The following is a 16,427-nucleotide window of genomic DNA, read 5'->3' on the forward strand; positions in this document are numbered from 1 at the left end:
CCCTCACCTCCCGGACGGGGCGGCTTGCTTGGCGGGGGGCTGACCCCCCCACCTCCCTCCTGGACGGGGCGGCTGGCCGGACGGGGGGGGCTCCTCACTTCCCAGTAGGGGCGGCCGGGCAGAGGTGCCCCTCACCTCCCGGACGGGGCGGCTGGCCAGGCGGGGGGTTGACCCCCCCACCTCCCTTCCGGACGGGGTGGCTGGCCGGGCGGGGGGCTGACCCCCCCACCTCCCTCCCGGACAGAGCGGCTGGCCGGGCAGAGGGGCTCCTCACTTCCCAGTAGGGGCGGCCGGGCAGAGGCGCCCCTCACCTCTCGGACCGGGTGGCCGGCCAGGCGGGGGGCCGAACCCCCACCTCCCTCCTGGACAGGGCGGCAGGCTGGGCGGTGGGCTAACCCCCCCCACCTCCCTTCCGGACGGGGCGGCTCGCCGGGCGGGGGGCTGGCCCCCCCCACCTCCCTCCTGGACGGGTTGGCTGGCCGGGCGGGGGGCTGACCCCCCCACCTCCCTCCCGGACGGAGCGGCTGGCCGGGCAGAGGGGCTCCTCACTTCCCATTAGGAGTGGCCGGGCAGAGGCGCCCCTCACCTCCCGGACAGGGTGGCTGGCCGGGCGGGGGGCTGATCCCTCCACCTCCCTCCCGGACGGGGTGGCTGGCCGGGTGGGGGGCTGACCCCCCCACCTCCCTCCCGGACGAGGTGGCTGCCGGGCGGAGACGCTCCTCACTTCCCAGACGGGGTGGCTGCTGGGCGGAGGGGCTCCTCACTTCTCAGACGGGGCGGTTGCCAGGCAGAGGGTCTCCTCACTTCTCAGACGGGGCGGCCGGGCAGAGACGCTCCTCACATCCCGGACTGGGCAGCAGGGCAGAGGTGCTCCCCACATCTCAGACCATGGGCGGCCGGGCAGAGAGGCTCCTCACTTCCCAGATGTGATGGCGGCTGGGAAGAGGCGCTCCTTGTTTCCTAGATGGGATGGCGGCCGGGCAGAGACGCTCCTCACTTTCCAGACTGGGCAGCCAGGCAGAGGGGCTCCTCACATCCCGGACGATGGGCGGCCAGGCGGAGACGCTCCTCACTTCCCAGACGGGGCGGCAGCCGGGCAGAGGCTGCAATCTCGGCACTTTGGGAGGCCAAGGCAGGCGGCTGGGAGGTGGTTGTAGCGGGCCAAGATCACGCCACTGCACTCCAGCCTGGGCACCATTGAGCACTCAATACTACATTATTTTTAAAATATTTGATTATAGCCTCCATTTGATTTTAGCTTCTAAGTTAATTTAATCCTTTAAACATTCCGTCTTTTCATATATTTGTTTCCAATAATAAGTTGAAGTTAGTGGCAAAATTTATTTTATTTCCTGATGAATGATAGAAGAATTTTTAACTGCACATCCTTGGTGGGTTTTAGGTGAAGAACCATTTCTTTTTTTTTTTTTTTTTTTGAGACGGAGTCTCGCTCTGTTGCCCAGGCTGGACTGCAGTGGCGCGATCTCGGCTCACTGCAAGCTCCGCCTCCTGGGTTCACGCCATTCTCCTGCCTCAGCCTCCCAGTAGCTGGGATTACAGGCGCCCGCCACCACACCCAGCTAATTTTTTGTGTTTTTGGTAGAGACGGGGTTTCACCGTGTTAGCCAGGATGGTCTTGATCTCCTGACCTCGTGATCCACCCGCCTCGGCCTCCCAAAGTGCTGGGATTACAGGCGTGAGCCACCGCGCCCGGCCAGAACCATTTCTTTTTGAAACCTGGTCAGTAACATAGTTTGGAATAATATAGAGCTATTCAAATAGAACTCTTTCAAAAGTATATTGCCAATAAAAGATCATTATGAACATATAGTCAATCTGTAAAGGAACTATTATGGATATTATGTAACTGGCCAAATGCTAACACACTGTTCTTAGGTCACGGCTCACATGATTCCCATAGTAGTTTTTTTACCCTGTACTTTGCCACATTGAAATGGCCAGCTTGTGTGTCCTAATATCTGTCAACCTCTAAACCCACCGTGAGTTCAATTTTATGGTAAACAAAATCTTTTAGGAATCTTTCCGTCTTATTTGGAAGAATCTTCTGTTATTTGGATGTGTAACTTTATCGAATTTTTTGAATTTCTAAAGGTAGCACAGAATGAATCTCTCCTTTCTCACCTTATGCCAGAACCACCCCCATCCCCCACCAAGGTTAAATTTGACTTATATCCCAAGAAATTTTTCATTTTTATAGTATTATTTGTTACAACAGAAATTCGTATGAAATAGATAATCCAAAATACGACTTAACGCTTAGGGATTTTAATTGTGAGAGCACTATAGAAAAACATTTTATTTTATATTTAGACATGGTGGATTGTTTATCAGTGGACCTGTTAGGAACTTGTTAAAATTCAAGATAGCCCCATTTCAGTGGAGCGTCAGTGGAGCGGCTAGACATATCATGACTAGCAGGTCATGAAAACTCAGCACCCTCTCCCCTCACCCTTTATTTATTTGTAGAAGTCTGTTTGATGGAGGATCCACCTGCTTTCTTAGCCTTCTGTTGCTTGGCACTGTGATACCTTATTTCTCACCATATTCCATGTTCAGATTATGGGTAGATTCCAATGGTTAAAGAGGTTGTGTGTGTTCTAGTTAGTAAAGGAGAGAGAAAAGATCAGTAAACTTTGTTCAGTGATGGCCTTTGATTTTCCTACCTCATCCCAGGATATGTATGGGCTGCTATTTAGCTTCCATCTTAAAATGTGGGCCGGATGCCATGGCTCACATCTGTAATCCCAGCACTTTGGGATGTCAAGGTGGGAGGATTGTTTGAAACCAACCTAGGCAACATAGTGAGACCCCATCTCTTTGAACAAAAAGTTAACTAGTCATGGTGGTCATGCCTCCAGTTCCTGCTGCTCATGAGACTGAGGCGGGATTGCCTAAGCACAGGAGGTTGGGGCTATGGTGAGCCCTGATCACACCACTGTACTGCAGCCTAGGCAACAAATTGAGACTCTCTGTCTTTAACAACAACAAATAGTGCAGCACTATAATTGGTATAACACTGTGTAGAAAGAATTTCTTGTGTGCATTCTTACTTAATTCTTCCAAAATTCTCTAGATTTGGGGATAAATACCGAAAATTAAAGTCCCAGATATAGTCAGGCATCATTTAATGACAGGAGTATGTTCTCTACAATGTATTACTAGGCAATTTCAGCATTGTGTGAACATCATAGCATGTACTTACACAAATCTAGATGGCATAGCCTATTGCTCCTTGGGTACAACCTGCACAGCATGTTACTGTACTGTAGGCAGCTGTTAATACAGTGGTGTTTGTGTATCTAAACATATTTAAACAGGCTGGGTGCAGTGGCTCACGCCTGTAATCTCAGCATTTTGGGAGGCCAAGGTGGGCAGATCACCTGATGTCAGGAGTTCGAGACCAGCCTGGCCAACCTGGTGAAACCCCATCTCTACTAAAAATACAAAAATTTGGCCAGGCATGGTGGCCATACCTGTAATCCCAGCACTTTGGGAGGCCCAGGTGGGCGGATCATCAGAGGTCAGGAGTTCAAGACCATCCTGGACAACGTGGTGAAACCCCTTCTCTACTAAAAATACAAAAATTAGCGAGGCGTGGTGGTGCGCACCTGTAATCGCAGCTACTTAGGAGGCTGAGGCAGGAGAATCGCTTGAACCTGGGAGGTAGAGGTTGCAGTGAGCTGAGAGTGCCACTCTACTCCAGCCCAGGCAACAGAGTGAGACTCTGTCTCAAAATAAAAATAAAAATTAAAAAATACAAATACAAAAATTAGCCGGGTGTGGTGGTGCACGCCTGTAATCCCAGCTACTTGGGAAGGTGAGGCATGAGAATTGTTTGAACCCAGGAGGCGGAGGTTGCAGTGAGCCAAGATGGCACCACTGCACTCCAGCCAGGGTGGAGTATGAGACTCTGTCTCAAAAAAAAAAAAAAACATACATACATACATACATACATACATACATATATATATATATATATATATATGCATGGAAAAGGTACAGTAAAAACAAGGCATAAAAGATAAAAGATAAAACCTGTAGGCTGGGCATGCATGGTGGCTCACGCCTGTAATCCCAGCACTTTGGGAGGCCAAGGCGGGCAGATCACGAGGAAAGGAGATCGAGACCATCCTGGCTAACACAGTGAAACCCCGTCTCTACTAAAAATACCAAAAATTAGCCGGGCGTGGTGGTGGGTAGTCCCAGCTACTTGGGAGGCTGAGGCAGGAAAATGGCTTGAACCTGGGAGGTGGAGCTTGCAGTGAGCAGAGATCACGCCGCTGCACTCCAGCCTGGGCGACAGAGCAAGACTCTGTCTCAAAAAAAAAAAAAAAAAAAAGCAACAACAAAAACCCGTATAGGGCACTTACCATGACTGGAACTCGCCGGACTGGAAATTGTTCTGGGTGACTCAGTGAGTGAGTGGTGAGTGAATGCAAAGGAGGCAAACACTGTAAACTTAGGCTACTTTAAATTTATGAGAAGATATTTTTCTGCAATAAAAAATTAACCATAGCCTACTGTAACTTTTTTGCTTTATAATTTTTAAAATTTTAAAAAACTTGACTCTTATATTAACGCTTAGCTTAAAACACATTGTACAGCTATATAAAAGTATTTTCTTTATATCCTTATTCTATAAGCTTTTTTCTATTTCTATTTTTATTTTTTACTTTTTAGACTTTTTTGTTAAAAACTAAGACATAGACACACACATTAACCTAGGCCTACACAGGGTCAGGATCATCAGTGTCACTGTCTTCCATCCCCACATCTTACGCCATTGGAAGGTCTTCAGGGGAAGTAACACATATGGAGCCGCCATCTCCTATGATAACAATGACTTCTTCCTGAATACCTACTGAAGGACCTGCTTGAGGCTGTTTTCCAATTAACTTTTTAAAAATTTGTAAGTACAAGGAGTACACTAGCAAATAATGATGAGAGGTGCAGTATAGTAAATACATTAATTGTTAACATAATTGTTTATCATTATACGACTGGCAGTGCAATAGGTTTGTTTACACCAGTATCACCATAAACATGTGAGTAAAGTGTTGCCCTACAATCAGTGAAAGCCTCAACTACAATGTCACAAGACAATTGGAACTTTATAGCTCTATTATAATCTTAGGGGACCACTGTCTTATATGCAGTTCATTGTTGACTGAAATGTCCTTACGTGGCACATGACTGTATTATTTTTCCCTATACCAACTACTTAAGTATGGCTTTAAAAAAAAAAAAGAAAAGAAAAAAAGACATTTTCCACAGTAAAAATCCTTGGAAACGATTGATCTCTGTGTTTACTTTGGGCCCTGGAAGAAACAGGATTGCCCATATCCACTTACTCCCAGCCATGAGAGGCAGCATCCAGTTACTTGGAGTGGAAGGGAATAGATACGGAGCTCAGCAGATGGAGGACGAGGGAGCCTTGTTCCATTGCAAGGAGGGAACTATGGGTTTAGCATCAGTGGTGGAACTCTGACAGGCGTCTCCTGTGGAAGACTTTCTTTCCCGGGAGTTTCTTTACTATGGTTTCTTTACCACTGCTAGTATTACACATTAGGTATCTTAGGGATCAAATAGACCAATGTGGACTTACTGTTGGCCTGAAGTATTGTAATGTTATTTTACACAATCCTTTAACAAAATCTTGTTGAGAACCTGCTATGTATGAGCCATCTACTAGGTTTGGGGATAGCATAGCAGCAAATGAGTTGAGCTCTGTTCCAGTCCTTATGAGAGCCTTTCAAAGAAAATTTTGTTCTGTTTTACTCTCAAACTTTTGGAAATATAAGCCATTTCTAAACTGGAGGATGCCTGTATTTTCCCAGAAAAAGCAACAAATAGAGAAAAGATTAAAGTGTCTAATGGTTACATAAAAGTATTATTTCAAGAAACAGTAAGGAATGAAGACGGAAGTTTTGAGCTTCAGTTTTAACACTTACTCAAAAGCTAGTCCATCTGATACTAAGCAATTTATTCAGCAAATATTTATTGCTTGCCTCCCAGGCAATGAGCACTGCTGTGTGCCTGGGATATAGCAAGAAATGAAACACAGACCCCTCCCCTCATGGAGCTTATGCCTTAGTGGATTTTTTTTGTAAATCCTTTTGTTTGGGGATGTTGCATGAATAAGGCTTCTAGTATTGGGTAAAAATCCCCATTTGAAAAAGATTTTCCAAAATCTAACTTTTGTTTTGTTCTTAGACTGCTGTATATGTATTTTCTTTTTTGGTTACAGTGCCACAAAATTAATATTCACTCAAACGGTTATCCTTTTCAATTTGTAATTCTATTTACAGTTTTTAAATGCTGCATTGGTGAGGTAAGAGTAAAGGAAAAGTAAAATAAAAAAGTTTACAGCCAAGACCTTTGGAGATTTTTTTTCCCGAATGATGTATCCTAAAGGAACCTGTTGTTCTTACAACTTAAATTTTTTAAAACCCAGTGTCATGTGTTAATTTCAGACTAGTTTTAAGCTTTCTGTTTTTAACTGCTTTGTGAACTCTAAAAACTATTTTAGGAGGAGTATGCTTTTTTGTATTACAGCTTTCTAATTGTGTTTTGTCATTTTAGGGGTTTAACAGTAATGTTTGAAATAATGAAAACATATGGCCACACTTATGAGAAACACTGGTGGCAGGATTTATTTAGAATTGTTTTCAGAATCTTTGACAATATGAAATTGCCAGAACAACAGACAGAGGTAAGAGGATACACAATTTTCATTTAGCTTAGTCAAGTTAAAAGATTCTCAGTATTATCATCAATACATTTTAGTGTTTCAAATTAAGTACAGAAAAGAATTCCTAGAAAATTTTTCTTTAAGGCATGAGAATATAATACTATGTCTTTATAAATAACAACACTGGCCGGGCGCAGTGGCTCACGCCTGTAATCCCAGCACTTTGGGAGGCCAAGGCGGGTGGATCATCTCAGGTCAGGAGTTTGAGACCAGCCTGGCCAACATGGTGAAACCCCATCTCTACTAAAAATACAAAAATTATCCGGGTGTGGTGGCAGGTGCCTGTAGTCCCAGCTACTCGGGAGGCTGAGGCAGGAGAATTGTTTGAACCCAGGAGGTGGAGGTTGCTGTGAGCTGAGATCGCGCCACTGCACTGCAGCCTGGGCGACGAGCAAAACTCCATCTCAAAAAATAAAGAACACTATGTGGGGGATAGAACTGAATTGATGAATTGATTTTTTTGTTCTGTTTTGTTTTCAGTGTTTTTCTGACTTTTTCGTTTCTTTTCCTCATTTTGATAGTTACAACTATAAAACATCAGTAACTTTCTTTAGTATTATATAGTGACTTTTTTATATTGAGTAAAGAATACAAAGTAAATTTTATTTATTTCAACATATTTTACTATGAACCAGTTACAATATACATTTTAGGAAATGTGTCAAGAGAGCTTCATATTTTCCCCTTTTGTTCCATACAGCAGTATTAAATGCAGACTTCTGCAATTATTTTTTATGGGCTTGAAAAAAATAAATTACACTTATGTTGTATAGCCCTTTTTTTATGGTGTTTTCAGATAACCATACTTCAGGAAAGTCATTTTTATTTTAAACCTATGCTAATCCCATTTGGACAAATTCTTACCTCTTTATTTCCCTTTCATGTTCTGTCATATTCTAGAGCACGGCCGGCGTTGCTATTCATGCACTTTGAAAAATCATAATGTTAGTATCAAGATGATACGGTGATGGTTTTTTTTAATAATCAAAACAAATAGTGCCAAAAATGGTTAAATTATTGTATACATAGGTGGTTATGGGATAATAAGGAGCAATAGATATCAGATTTTAAGTTGAGGTGAATATAACATTCTAGAGGGAATTCAGGGGTCTAAAAGGAACACTGACAGCCTTCCATTTTTAATATGAAAACATTTATATATATATATATATATTTTTTTAATCATAGTAGTTGATTAATGGCGTGATGTTCATTAATGACTTTTTTCCCCAGAAAGCTGAATGGATGACAACAACTTGCAATCATGCACTTTATGCAATCTGTGATGTATTCACTCAGTATTTAGAAGTACTCAGTGATGTACTTTTGGATGACATTTTTGCTCAGCTCTACTGGTGTGTGCAGCAAGGTAGGTCTGTACCAGATATGTGACACAAAGTGTTAAATGTGACCCTGGTAATATATAAATGAATTGCTCTTTTCTTTCCTAGACAATGAGCAGTTAGCGCGATCTGGTACAAACTGTTTAGAGAATGTTGTTATTCTGAATGGTGAAAAATTTACCCTAGAAATCTGGGATAAAACTTGCAACTGCACACTGGATATCTTCAAAACCACAATCCCACATGCGTAAGAAGATTTTATACAACTTTACATTTATATTTGTATATTGAATGAGTTGGAGAGTGACTAGTGATTAAAAGTTTGATAGTGACTACTGATTTCTCATAACAGAAATCCTTTTAAGCTTGTCTTACTCTTACATGGATTTAGATTTATTACAAACCAAACTGCTATAAACTATAACAAATACATAAATTAAACTATTTATAAACCAAAACCTTTAGTCTGGTTACCAAAATTTGGGACATAATGAAGTGATTCTGCTGACTTTTATAAGATTTTATTTATTCAGATCAAACCAAGCAGTGGTTTTGAATTGGAAAAAAAAAATCTCAGCCTGTTTCTGTTACTGATCTTTTAATAATCTAAGGAAAATGTATTTACACATACTATATTTCGTATTTCGTAACAGCTTGTCATCTTTCTCTAAGGGATGAGTGTGAAATGGAATTATAGTGAGGTAGGTTTTTTTTTTTTTTTTTTGAGATGGAGTTTCGTTCATGTTTACCAGGCTGGAGTGCATTGGCACAATCTCGGCTCACCACAACCTCCACCTCTTGGGTTCAAGTGATTATCCTGCCTTAGCCTCCCAAGTAGCTAGGATTACAGGCATGCACCACCATGCCTGGCTAATTTTGTATTTTTAGTTGAGTTGGGGTTTCTCCACGTTGGTCAGGCTGGTCTCAAACTCCCAACCTCGGGTGATCTGCCCACCTTGGCCTCCCAAAGTGCTGGGATTACGGGCGTGAGCCACTGCGCCTGGCCAATTTTATGAATGTTTTTTTTTTTTTTTTGAGAAGCCTCTTACTTTGGAAAATATTTGATATTAATACTTAGGGAAAGGAGGTTTGAAATCTTTAAAACTTATCAGAAACTGTTCTTTTAATGCAAAACTGGTGACCATATTACCCTTTTAATTATATTAAATGCCACTTAATTTTTTTCTAAAAGTACATATTTTAAACTTTTTACTAGATGTTTTTTAGGAAATTGCTAAAATTAGCAGTGGTCAAAGATGGACTGTTTAGTTGGTATGTTCTTGTTACTTTCTTGGGCCCATTTCAAAATATGCTGGATGCGACATGTGGCACAGCCCCCTAGTGATTGATGTGGTTTTGATATCTTAAAGGCTGTTGACCTGGCGACCCAATTCTGGAGAAACTGCCCCCCCACCTCCATCTCCTGTAAGTGAAAAGCCATTGGTAAGTTTTAATCAGTAAAGTATATTGAGATTAGTTATTTGTGATGAGTAGTTTTATTATGGGTCAAATTCTTACATGTAAGTGTCTTAATCCATTCCTGCTATTAAAAAAATATCTGAGACTGGATTACTTATAAATAGAAATTTATTTTTTTACAATTACGAAGGCTGGGAATTGTATGATCAAGTGTCTGGTGAGAGCTGCTCTCTGCTTCCAAGATGGCACCATGTTGCTGCATTCTCACGTGGTGGAAGGAGGAGGGACAGAAAGGGGCCTAGCTAGTTCCCTCTAGTCCTTTTTTAAGGCACTAATTCTCATGGCCTACTCACCTCCTAAAATCTCTACCTCTTGATACTGTTGCATTGGGGATTAAGTTTCATTATGAATTTAGGAGGGAATGCAAACATTCATATCATTGCAGTGCGTTTGACTCTTTTAAGAAGATGGTATAAATTTGCTGTCCAGAATTGTGAAGTTAATTCTTTGGTCAATGTCACAGACAATTAATATGTGTCTTTGTTAAGTGCCATGAAGGGAGTATTTTAAATTATTTTTAAATATAGGACATAGAACAAAATGATTTTTTGAGGGTTGTGAGAGAAAGGTACCAGATTACGTAGCTGTCTCCATGCAAAGCTGAAGATATTGTTGGATAGCATTTAAACTTTTTATTTTTATATAATTTCACCTTATAGAAAAGTAACACAAAACAGTACAAAGAATTCTAATATTCACTTCACCCAGTGTATTGGTTTCCTAGTTCTACCATAAAAAATTACCACAAACTTGGTGGCTTAAAACTATAGAAACCTACTATCTCATGGTTCTAAAGACCATGGGTCCTAAATCAAGGAGTTAGCAGGGCCACATTCCCTCCAAAGGCTCTAAGGGAAAATCCTTACTAGCTTCGTCCAGCTTCTGGTGGCTGTTGACAACCTTTGGCATTATTTGGCTTGTTCACATATCACTCCAATCTCTGCCACCATCTATCCATAGTCTCCCTCACTGTGTGTGAATTAAATCTCTCCCTCTCCTTTTTGTTTTATGAAGACATTAGTCATTGGATTTAGGGTTTACCTGAAATCCAGGATGATCTCATCTCAAGATCGTTAATTACATCTGAAAGGACCTTATTTCCAAGTAAGGTAACATTTGCAGGTATCAGGGGTCAGGACTTGAACATACTTTTTAGGGGCCAATATTCATCCCACTATGGTCTACCCACTGACACCTAAAAATTCATGTCCATCCCATCGGCAAAAGATGGTCACCCCATTCTAAGTCTAAACTTAAGTTTAGCAAAAGACTTTTAAGTTCCGCAAAAGTCTAAACTCATTACAGCATCAACACTATGTCCAAAATCCCTTATAAATATAATCAAAAGTCCCTAATCTGATCATCTGCATCTGCATTAAGGATGGATGACACTCTTGAGTATGCTCTATTCTGGGGCAGAATTCGTCTCCATCTGTGGACCTGTGAACCTAGAAAACAGGTTTGTAACTTTTAAAATACAGTAGTGGGACAAGCATAAGATATACGATCTCATTGCAAAAAGGAGAAATTGGAAGGAACAAAGGATCACCAGTCCTAAGCAAGGTTGAAACTTAGCAGGGACAATTCCGTTGAGTTTTAAGGCCTGAGAATAATGCTGTGTGGCTTGATATTCTGCCCTCTGGGGCCATGGCTTGCTTCTTCGGGCCTGAGCCCTACACTCTCAGTTGTTCTTCTTTTTCTTAAAGGTTAGCACGTTTGTAGCTCTGTTGACCCATTTTCTGCCTGTAGAATCCTAGAATTCAGCCTCCCTTCCTCTTATTGTTTCTGTCCCTTTCATTCTAGGCTGGCCATATGTCTGCTGGTATATCATTCTCAAAATCCTTGTGGGTCTTCTGTATGTGTTAAGAGAAACCATGCCATTAAACAAGAGGGTGATCCACACATCTTTCTGGATAGTCCTGTTATGTTCCTGGCTTCTGCTGAGATGATCGATTGGCTCCACTAGATATATACCTAATCTCTTTGGCAAAAAGTCATCCAGCTATTATAGCCTTGGCCTTCTCTCCAAAGCATGCTTTCCTAACAATTCATTTCCTAATTGTAGCATCGTTTTCAATCTGGATAGGCACAAGATCCTCTCACATCATCAAGTGGCAGTTTCTTTTTGCTTAACAGTTCTTTCATCAATATATCTTCTTCTTGCATTGTACTATAAACAGCAAGGATAAACCAGGCCACACCTTCAGGACTTTGCTTGGAAATCTCAACTACGTATCATCACTTAGAATTCTGCTTTCCACCCAACAATTCAGCCAAGCTTTCTGCCACTTTACAACAAGGATCACCTATCAGTATCTAATACCATGTTCTTGATTTCCTTCTAAGACCTCACCAGAAGCACCTTTTAACATTCATATTTGTACCAATGATCTGTTTCATGGCCATACATGTCTTCTCTAAGATGGTAGAAGCTTTCTCTCACACATTGCACTTCCTTGTGGATCCTCACCAGAACCACATTTGACATCCATATTTCTACCAACAGTCTCTTCAGGGCAATGTAGATGTTTCCTATCATGTGTCTCAGAACTCTTCCAGCTTCTACCATTGCCCAGTTCCAAAGCCACTTCTACATTTTTAGGTGTTTGTTACAGCCACATTCCATTTCATGGTATCAAAATCTTTATCAGGGCCAGCAAAACAAAACCAGCAGGAGAGATTTATATAGATAGATTTAAGGAACTGGCTTACGTGATTGTGGAGGCTGGCAGGTTTGAAATTTTGTAGGACAGGCAGGCAGGTTGGAAAGCCTTGGGCTGGTGCTGAAGCTGCAGTTCACAGGCGGGATTTCTTCCCCAGGAAAACCTGTTTTGCTTGGTTTTGAAGGCTTTCAACTGATTGGATAAGGACCATCTAGATTATTGAAGATAATTTCCTTAAAGTGAGCTGACTATAGATGTTAACCACATGTATAAAATACCTTCAGCTGAACACCTGGAATAGTGTTTAATTGAATTAATTGTTACTCTTTCGACTTAAGTATCTGGCTTAAGTACATAGGATATTGGTATTGTGTCCTAGCCAAATTGACACAAAAGTAATCATTACACCAGGTTTCTCCAAATGTTGTCATTTTACATTTGTTTTTACCAACCCCAGCTGTCCTCCCTCTTTTTATCTCGCTACCCTGCCTCCCACACACACAATTTTCTGAATTCTTTGAAAGTAATTTGTAAATATAATGCCCACTTATCCCTAACAATCAAAAAATTATCCTTGAAACAATACTCTTATTTAATCTACAGGTCTTTTCAAATTTGTACTGTTCTCCCAATAATACCTTTAAATTTTAAAGCCAGGAGGCTGTAAAGTAGCAAACTAATGCCCACTGACCAGATTTGTTCCCCACAACTTTTAACTTTCTTAACAAATTGTCAACGGTTAAAACTTAGATTTCACAGAAAACTATCATGCTGAATTGCCCTTGAGAACTGTGACATCTATGCTGGGCCCGTGTTGCTCCATGACTCCGTTGTGCTGACGTCCATTCAGAACAGAACCCACTATTACTTAGGACATCCCAAAAATTATCCTCATTTACATTGGTTAGTGAGAAAAATTGAGAAAACAATATACCTAACATCCAAAAATTCCTCTAATACAGAGCAAGGTTTTTAAATCCCTAATTTTTTGACCTAGTTTTTGTGTAGGTTTAGTTTTCTGGAGAGAACATTTTTAGAAATCATCAGACTGTTCAAGAGGGCCCGTGACCAAAAATATTTAAAAACCAGTGCTTTCATTTATCTTCAGTAAGATAATACGCTTTTAATTCTGAGAACCGAGTAATTTCTTCCTTAAAATACACTTAAGTCCAAGCTAACGTATTGTTTTGATTATTACTATTTCTGGTAACACAGGCCCATCTTCCTTTCACACAGCAGGTAAGGTTGCTCAGGCTGGGACTGTTATGTCAGAATAACAAAAGCTAAGCACTCCTCCTGAAACCAGGTTCTCTCATCTCTTGAGTGTGCTGTGCCTTTATAATGAAAGAGCTCGAGGAGGGAGTAGGGTCAGCTGCCATTTATTGCCCAACACTGTGCTGCTAGTGTTTTGGATTTATTATATCTAGTTCTTAACAACCTGCAAGGAAAGTATATCATTTGTTTTTAGATCAGAAAACCTCACCTCAGGAAATTAATCATTTTTTGAAGGTTACACTCTTAATAATACTGGAACCTGTGGCTGGGCGTGGTGGCTCACGCCTGTAATCCCAGCACTTTGGGAGGCCGAGGCAGGCAGATCACCTAAGGTCGGGAATTGGAGACCAGCATGACCAACACGGTGAAAACCCCCTCTCTACTAAAAATACAAAATGAGCCAGGCATGGTAGTGCATGCCTATAATCCCAGCTGCTGGGGAGGCTGAGGCAGGAGAATCGCTTGAACCCAGGAGATAGAGGTCACGGTGAGCCGAGATCGCGCCATTGCACTCCAGCCTGGGCAACAAGAGCAAAACTCCATCTCAAAAAAGTAAATAAATAAATAATACTGGAGCCTAATTCTTGTGTAGGTCTGTTGGACTCCAGGGTCCAGCATCTCTTCATGATACGACACTCCTAGATAGTCACCTTCACATTGACCTTTCTAGTCCCTGGGTCCATGGGTGACAGAAGATCCTTTTCTAAATTTACCCCTGCAAAAGGTGTCTGTTTAGATTTCATGAACACTTGTGGGTATTGCTGACCAGTTTCTCTACACTTTGAAGTTTCGCATTTTTATCTGTTGCTGTTGGATGGTTTCAGACCTGAGCCCAATGAGGGTCAGAAAGTCAACTTTTCTCTATGTACAGGTAATTTTAAATAATTTTCTGATTGTGTTATAACTGTAATGTGTAAAACATCATTTTCATAGGGACATAATATAATTTTTTAAAATAGCGTTTTAGAAAATATTTTCACCCATAAACTTTATTAACCATACTTACAGTGATTTTTTTTTTATTTATTAGGATACAATATCACAGAAGTCTGTAGATATTCATGATTCTATTCAACCAAGGTCTGTGGATAACAGACCACAAGCACCACTGGTTTCTGCGTCTGCTGTTAATGAAGAAGTCAGCAAAATTAAATCTACAGCAAGTGAGTTATTTCTCTAAATAAAAATAAATTTGTGTTTTATGTAGGAAAGGGTTAACATTTTTGGTTTTACTTTTATTATTAACAAGCATATACTATAATTGATTGTGTCATCACTTCTTTTTTTTTTTTTTTTTTTTTTTTTTTTTTTGAGACGGAGTTTCACTCTGTCGCCCAGTCTGGAGTGCGGTGACGCCATCGTAGCTCACTGCAACCTCCACATCCCGGGTTCAAGCGATTCTTCTGCCTCAGCCTCCCAGGTAGCTGGGACTACAAGTGTGCACCACCACGCCTGGCTAATTTTTGTATTTTTAGTCGAGACGGGGTTTCACCATATTGGCCAGGCTGGTCTTGAACTCCTGACCTTGTGATCTGCCCGCCTCAGCCTCTCAAAGTGCTGGGATTACAGGTGTGAAACACTATGCCCGGCCACGTTTTTGTTTTTTTTTTTTGAGACGGCATCTCACCCTGTCGCCTAGGCTGGAGTGCAGTGATGCTCACTGCAACCTCCGCCTTCCAGGTTCAAATGATTCTCCTGCCTCAGCCTCCCGAGTAGCTGGGATTACAGGTGTCCGCCATCACCTCCAGCTGATTTTTGTAGTTTTAGTAGAGACAGGGTTTCACCATGTTGGCCAGGCTGGTCTCAAACTCCTGACCTTATGATCCGCCCGCCTCAGCCTCCCAAAGTGCTGGGATTACAGGCGTGAGCCACTGCACCTGGCCGTGTCAATACTTCTTTACTGTGTTTATCCTAATTTGGACATCCTCTGGTAAATAGATGCCCTCTTGCAGAAGGTCAAGAACTCTGCTGATCCTGAAATGTCAGCTTTTTCCGCCAACGAGCACCTGAGTCTTCTCTCTCCACCCCCTTCTGCATGCCAACCAACCCCATGTTCTGTCTGCAAAAGTAGGGCCTAGCATGCCTTCCTCTACTCATCTGCAACGGGAAGTAGTGAAGGACCGTTGCTTTCTAAGCAGGAGCACCCCACTTGTTCTTGTTTTTGTTTTTGTTTTTGTTTTGAGACAGAGTCTCACTCTGTCACCCAGGCTGGAGTGTGATCTCGGCTCACTGCAGCCTCAACCTCCTAGGCTCAAGCGATCTTCCCACCTTAGCCTCCCGAGTAGCTGGGACTACAGGCACACCTCATCACGCCCAGCTAATTTTTTATATTTTTTTGTAGGGACAGGGTTTTGCCATGTTGCCCAGGCTGATCTTGAACTCCTGAGCTCAGGCCATCCGCCCACCTCAGCTTCCCAACATGCTTGGATTACAGGCTTGTGCCACGACGTCTGTCCAGGAGCACCCTACTTTTTTTCTTTTCTTTTTTTTTTTTGAGACAGAGTCTTGCTCTGTTGCCCAGGCTGGAGTGTAGTGGTGTGATCTTGGCTCACGGCAAGCTCCACCTCCCGGGTTCACGCCATTCTCCTGCCTCAGCCTCCCGAGTAGCTGGGACTACAGGTGCCTGCCACCATACCCAACTAATTTTTTTTTTTATTCTTTAGTAGAGACCGGGTTTCACCACGGTAGTCAGGGTGGTCTCGATCTCCTGACCTCGTGATCCACCTGCCTTGGCCTCCCAAAGTGCTGGGGTTACAGGCATGAGCCACCGCGCCCGGCAGGAGCACCCTACTTTTTAAGGAGCAACCCTTTTCTGCACACTGCACCCCAACCTTAGTCAGCCTGTGCCCATTTCCCTCACTGCTGCCCACACCCCTGTCTCCATACAGGGATCCA

The 16,427-nt window shown here is 42.3% G+C and overlaps 1 protein-coding gene across 4 annotated transcripts in view; it reads left to right on the forward strand.

Annotated features, from left to right (window-relative positions):
• Positions 1–16,427, forward strand: part of ARFGEF1 (ARF guanine nucleotide exchange factor 1) — a 146,762-nt gene that overhangs the window by 118,235 nt on the left and 12,100 nt on the right. For 2 of the 4 annotated variants that reach the window (XM_031014013.3, XM_055349450.2), the window contains exons 31-35: positions 6,604–6,733; positions 8,006–8,141; positions 8,224–8,362; positions 9,486–9,558; positions 14,563–14,695. In XM_031014013.3, coding sequence (XP_030869873.1) covers positions 6,604–6,733; positions 8,006–8,141; positions 8,224–8,362; positions 9,486–9,558; positions 14,563–14,695 — 611 coding nt within the window. The remainder of the gene's footprint in view (positions 1–6,603; positions 6,734–8,005; positions 8,142–8,223; positions 8,363–9,485; positions 9,559–14,562; positions 14,696–16,427) is intronic. The other 2 variants (XM_055349454.2, XM_055349451.2) reach the window with 1 other exon arrangement.

The sequence above is a fragment of the Gorilla gorilla genome, chromosome 7 (genome assembly GCF_029281585.2).
Source record: "Gorilla gorilla gorilla isolate KB3781 chromosome 7, NHGRI_mGorGor1-v2.1_pri, whole genome shotgun sequence".
Classification (NCBI taxonomy): domain Eukaryota; kingdom Metazoa; phylum Chordata; class Mammalia; order Primates; family Hominidae; genus Gorilla; species Gorilla gorilla.